At 38.7% G+C, this 6,777-nt stretch overlaps 1 protein-coding gene across 1 annotated transcript; it reads right to left on the bottom strand.

Moving 5' to 3' along the window:
* Positions 1–387: 387 nt before the first annotated feature.
* LOC113048878 (somatostatin receptor type 5) lies at positions 388–5,892 on the bottom strand. Its single transcript, XM_026210831.1, has 3 exons — positions 5,461–5,892; positions 2,572–3,720; positions 388–1,190 (listed from the first exon to the last, which is right to left on the bottom strand). Exons 2-3 carry the CDS (start codon positions 3,661–3,663, stop codon positions 1,110–1,112), a joined length of 1,173 nt encoding a protein of 390 aa, XP_026066616.1. The 5' UTR covers positions 3,664–3,720; positions 5,461–5,892; the 3' UTR covers positions 388–1,109.
* Positions 5,893–6,777: the final 885 nt, after the last annotated feature.

The raw sequence follows: 6,777 nt of genomic DNA, 5'->3' as shown, positions 1-6,777 counted from the left end.
GCCCATATACACAAGTGTCTATTAATGAGTACAGTCTCTGTAAATCTAAAGCCAATTAAGTATGGAAAAGTCTGACCTTTTGGTTCTGGACACAAATATAGGATCAGATGATGTTGAGGTGAGTCAAGAATAAAACAGTTTCTCCATGATTTAAAAAAAACCCCATCTCAAACAAGTCATGAGATGTTATTGTTTAAACCAAGAAAGATTTAGGTGTTTGTTTCTTTTTTATCCTTGTAAGGTTAGCTCTGTTTATGTACTAACCCCCTCCTACCATTTTGTCTGGACCTCTGTTTAAAGCAATTAACTTTAAAGTATTGTTTACTGTATACATAAATCAAATAACATGCATGTCTTTAACTACAGTAATATCACAAGACTCCCGTGTTTTGATTTGCAATGTATTGTAATCCTGTAGTTCAGGTTTATTAGGAATGATACAAACAACATAAAGACAAAGGTAACATAATACAGGTGCATTATATCAACCTCGACTAAAGAAAAACATGTTGATTTCTGCCTGTGCAGCTCCTTCCTGCTCTCAGGATGTGTTGACCATTGCTTCAGCTGCAGCTATCTTCATCCATCATAAGACATTCTGCCTGTAATAAATCAGCTGTTTGGAATTTCCACCAAATCCCTGGTGAAATGTAAGTCTGGGATTTTGTGTATCACTCTGCATTGAAATCCAGAAATCCACCATGAGAGCTTGTTCGAGAGTGAAAATAGTCAGAACCACCACCAAGTGACCAATGATAAATCACAATGTAACAGCAGAAACCACTTCCTCTCTCCAGATTGGTCCAAAGGTCGTGGATGAACAGTTTCCCAGGTTCGTTCAGTCATGCTGAACAAAATACCATTATAATACATATTTACAGTCATATATATAACATCACTGATATCTTCTCATCACAGATTGATATTTATATGAAAATGTATTGTCTTTCTGCTCCAGAGAGTGTTTGATCTAGGCATAGACAAGAAGAACTTTTTATAAAGCCGTATTTTTTTACCACAAGTCCAATCGTATTGACTTAATTGGACAGCTGACTCAAACAGAACAAAAAGGTAAAAAATAAAAATGAAACCCATCCAACTGTCAACGTTTATATGGACTGGCTGCTCACTTCTGGTCCAAGTTGGTGGATTTCTGTTTTGGCACTGGCCTCGGTCTCCAAACCAATGGACTGTAAAGGAAGAGGTATAGGTGTAGGATTTCAGAAACCAAAAACCACAGAAAGAATAAAGCCTTAACAGTTCAGATTTAATAGAAGTATTCAATTGTCTTCTTATCTGCTTTTAATGTGCATATGTGCATACCTGTCAAGTATCCCGTTTTGGCCGGGAAAGTTACGTATTTTACCCTTCTTTCCCGCCGTCCTCCCGTATCAGTATTTTCCCGTAAATCTCCCGCATTGTAATTTTTATTTTTTTTTATTTTAACCTGCGTTATTAATAAAATAATAATAAAAAAAAACATTCCCAATCTGAGCTCTATCACTAGTCTCGCGATAACTGCCACCTGTAGTAGCCTGTCGCGAGGGGTGTGTGAGGTCAGATGACATGAGTTATAACGCGGGAAAAACAACAACAACAAGGAAAAACAGAGACGGATGAGGGATGCTACAATAGAGAGTGAAGGCACACCTGCCAAAAAACCAAAACCCTTGTGTAAATACCGTGATAAATGGGACAGCGTATTTACTTTTTTAAAGAATGCAAAGTCTGCAACAAATTTGTTCAACAACTCACTAAAAGAGTAAAAGAAAAGTTATGTGAAATGAAAAGATAAACTGTAAAAGAAAAGCAATATGAAATGAAAATAATGTGTGGAATGAAAATAAAATGTAAAGACAGGCAATGTTAAATTAACAGAAAATATGCAAATAAGCCTTTAAATAAATACTCTTGATATATACCCTTTTGTGTTTTCATTTGGGCTATAACACCTGTCTTAAAATGTAAGGGATACTGGAGCTTGACAGGTATGTATATGTACAGAAAAGCCAGGTGAAATCATGCCTTCAGTATGCAATACTGACCATTTCTCAGAAATGTTGTTTATTAAGGCCCTATAAATCACCAACATTCAAAGGCTCGAGCTTCCATGTTTCCCAGCCATCTAACTGTGCACTAATCTGAATGTTTGGAGTGTTTGGTGCGGCCTGAGAAAAGAACATGCACCTGGTTGTTTTGTGTTTATGGTTCTGTATCTCTTCTTCGAGGATAATGTTTCATAATCTGATGACTAAGGTGTGATGAGTCAGACCTGTTTGAATCGAGAAGATTTAGTGATGTTCTACTGCTGGTGTTCTCTGCTGTTTGTTCTGATAAGCCTGACATTTATGACCATAACTGATGATCATCCTTCCCTCTTTAGTCATATGCTCTCAATAATAACTGTTAAAATGAATAAATGTTGTTTTACAGTGGCGTCTGGGCTCTGTGCACTTGCTATTGTTCCCCTCAATTATTATAACTTTTTTAAGCTTCAGTCTTGTATTTTGCAAATTAAGCACGTGATTCATAAACCTGGTCATGAAAATATATAGAATGAAAGGCCCTTACATGACCGCTCTGCACATTTTCGTTGAAATCAGAGCTCCTTGGAGAGAAGAAGGGCTCATTCTGCTGGGACCTGCTGAGTCGGGCGTGAACAGGGTGAACCTCGCTGACCCCGTTGACCCTGTGGATGCACAGCACTTGCTTGAAGCTCCGCTTGAAGTTGTCCGACAGAAACCCGTAGAGCAGCGGATTGGCGCAGCTGTTGACGTAGGTCAGGATGACGGTGAGAAAGTAGATGCCGGAGACGAGGCCGTTCTCCGGGAGGGTGCTGATCAGGTTGAAGATGTTAAGAAAGAAAAACGGCAGCCAGCAGAGGGCGAACACCACCACGATGATCACCACCATTCTTGTCACTTTCTTCTCAGAACTACGGCGTTTGGAGAGTCCCGCTCGTACACCAGCAGACTTTACCTTGATCACAATGAGCAGGTAACACAGGCAGATGATTAGAAGTGGGCAGAAGAAACCCAGTATGGCGGTGTAGAGGATGAAAGCGGTTGACCACATGTCACGCGGTTCAGGCCAGCTCAGGTTGCAGGTGTTGAGCTCCGGCTGAACGTCACAGTAAATGATGACTGGCAGTGTCAGCAGACAGGACAGGGCCCACACCATGCTATTTATCACCCTGGCAACACTGGGCCGCCGCCACCTCGTGCTGCGGATGGGATGCACCACAGCCAAATAGCGATCAATGCTCATTACTGTCAGACAGAATGTGCTGGTAAACTGACTGATGGAGTCTGCCCACATCACAATACGACAGAGGAAGTTGCCAAAGGGCCAGTAACCGAGCACGTTGTGGGTGGTGAGAAATGGAATTCCCAGGATGTACAGCTCGTCGGCCACTGCCAGGTTTAAGATGTACATGTTGGTGACCGTCTTCATTTTGGTGTAGCGCAGGACCACGAAAATGGCCAGAGAGTTTCCCGTCAAACCCACGATGAACACCACGACGTAGATTACGGCCAGGACCTTCGTGCTGTCTTCCTCGGACATCGAGTCCCCATTCTGTTGAAGGGAAAAATTTGTGGTTTCATTGGACTGGTTTGTATAGTCTGGGATTGAGGTGTTGCACATGGGCCCCTGGGTCGCCATATTTGAATGCAGGCACTGATTTGACAAGGAACCGTTGATTTTTGTGTCACCAAAGGCCTAAAAAGAAGAAAATGAGAATGCAAAATAGAGCTTTATCTCAGCAGCATGACTTTTAAAATGTGAAATTAAACTTGCATGCTTGATTCTTATGCACATACTGAAGGATAAAAATCTATAGAATAATGATTTCATCTAACATTGTCTGCTAAGTTTATTGGACATTCCTTTAACACAATGCAATGCTGAATTCAAAATATGGCAAAAATCAATATGGATATAAATTTTATTTTTACAGCTTTTCTTAGTGCATAGAAATGCCTTAACAATGTATTTAAAACAAGATTGTCATATTTAAAATGAACTAAACAACTCTGTATTAAATATTAAGTATTAAATATCAATACCTTCCCAATTCAGAATAGTTAATATAAATAAATAAAAAAATGGTTATTTGGGGTAAAACGTTTATTTATTTATAGAGTGCATAGTTGGTGTAGGGCTTGCCTTTCAGAGAGTTTATACCATACTACTTTGGACAAGTACCCTTTATTCCCAATACTAAAAGTGAAAGGATTTTTTTTTTTTTTTTTTCCAGTTAACTGGTATTTTATTGTTTCAAAAACATGCATATTCATATCGCATTGTCGTTCCATGAAGCATGAAATCATTGTTTAAACTGTGTTTGTTCTGCATGACCTTGACTTTAAGTTCTCGCGCTGGTTATGAGACGTGCAAAGTGAGCAGAACGACACAGTGTGTTGCACAAATAAAGCGCTCCCTCAGAAATGCGCCCAACCATAAATCGAAATAAAGGGTAACGATGTCAGTGTTATGAGTACAAACAGTTCAGTGGACACTGATTCTTATTGAACAGTCGCATTTTCTCCGCTGCGGTGAATATTTAACTTGCCTTCTACGCCTCGAGCTCTCATTAAACAAGTGCGTGCTCGCGACAGGCTGTGTTGATGTGCACGGAACATCCACTAATTTTCCATCTTCTATTTCTATTGCTTATATGACAGTTTATTTAATCACGAGCCCGTGTTCTCTCTTGCTCAGCTTATCAATCATCTCCGGTGAGCAGATCTCTTTTTGCAAATTGGTTTGATCTTCTAATAATTCTCAAAAGGTCAAATTCGTTTATAGGTATACGGTTTTAAACGCTTCCATAACTATGAATGATTCAGCGCGCGAATTTTCACTGGACACGCAGTGAATCGCGTTCGCTTGTAGAGTAACCATCGAGCGCGTATTCGGCGATACGTCGACAAAAATATGGCAAGGATTGTCACTTTATTATAGTTTTGCATATCATAAATGCATTATTGATCACAGTAAATTAGTACAAAATATATATGAAACTTTATAATAATTCCATGACAACTTCCAATGCACGAGACGTTGCGCCCAATAAATTGCCCATGGAAATTCCTTACAGAAATTCTGTATTAGGAGATATAGCCTGAATCGAATAAAATATTTAATTGTAGAATAATATAATTATATTATAATATATGGAAATGGCACTGTAATTCACAGAGTTTATGCACAAATTAACAGAATGTTTACAATATTTAAATTAACAAAATGCTAATTCTATTTGCAGTTGTTTGAGATGGTCACACCAACCAAAGCACATGATGCTGTTGCATTAGCTAAAGTTTTCAGGAAAAAAAAAAAAAAATCGACTGGATTCAATGTTGATAACATGACCACCAACAATGTCAAGCGAAGCCACAAGATTAAACTATGAATATGTTCCCTCATTGTTTAGTGAAAGTATGTGTACAGTCCTACCTCAAACGCAGTGCATGGTCCTCTGGTTTCAGGAGCGCGTTCACTAACTGATCAGACTCTCCTCCGTTTCAGTGATGAATGACTGGATGTCTCTGTCTAAGATCCAACATCAGGAGCCAGCACATCATCTTCATCCTCCTGTTTAAACGGGTTCACTATAAAGCGTTATGTTGCGGTGAGCAAACAATCCTCTTTTCTTTTCTTTTTTTTTTCTTTTTTCTTGAGAAAACACAACTTTGTATGACTAAAACATCCAACTATTGGGCCAACTATTTAAACAGCTATGTGTTTTTAAGCATCTAATAAATGTCCAAAAACACTAGCAGTGTTTTCCTTCATAAATCGGTTGACTAATGCAGCTGGGTTCAGGTGGAGAGGTGTTGCTCTGTCCGCGCGCGCGCGCTGAAATGGGTTTGGCTGGTCGTCCGCGCATACAGGACCAAATAAAAGCAGAGGACTTTATACGTCACACGCACTTACAAGTCTGTTTTCTGACCTAAGCTTCCAATCATGCATGGATCTGCCCCTGATGGTGAACTTATTGATATATGGAAGTATATTAATGTGTCATGGTATCATTCCCAGCTGAACCAAGTGACAGATCATAAATTGTAAAATGTTATGGTCGTTTTATAACCCCTTTGAAAACACACTACTGTTCATGAATGTGCATAAACTTGCAGTGTTATGTGCATCTAAAATGAACATTCTCTTTGCAATTTGTACCAAAATTAATACATTACAGAAAAAGATTATGGTTTCTTTGGAACCCAAAGAACTTTTTTGGTGCCTCATATCCAATTGTGAAGTTCTACTCATTGTATAAGTTCTTCAGTGATTCTTTTTTTAAAAGGGTCAAATGGCTCAATTGTAAATCTTTACTGCCGGGATGAATGACCCAGTGTGCCAAACTAAAAAACTCTATTGCTTGTGTATTTTAAAGGCATATTTTACTGGTTGACAAGGGTGTGTATTCCTGCATTTCAGGTGCACAATATAGACCTGCAGAGTCCTATAGCAAATGAGGTTAAAGAGGAATGCTTTATCTTTTCTTTTATTAGTTCACATAGCTCCAATGTCAGTTAAGATCAAAAGCAATGTAATTATTTTAATCTGTGCCCATTCTGAATGGTTTTCAGCATTTTCAAGGTAGAAGCTTGATCTTTAATTACTGTAGTCCGAGACCAAATTAAAACAATGCATCTGATTCTGTTGTATGGCTGGTATTGAGAATGTGCTTTTTTGTAAAAACAGTCATGGATATTTTTGGTTGCCTTATACATAGTGAAATGCAAATGTTCTTCTGATAACTGATAG

Source organism: Carassius auratus, chromosome 3 (genome assembly GCF_003368295.1).
Source record: "Carassius auratus strain Wakin chromosome 3, ASM336829v1, whole genome shotgun sequence".
NCBI lineage: Eukaryota > Metazoa > Chordata > Actinopteri > Cypriniformes > Cyprinidae > Carassius > Carassius auratus.
The sequence above is the reverse complement of the archived record's forward strand: the minus strand, read 5'-3'. Positions and strand labels throughout refer to the sequence as shown.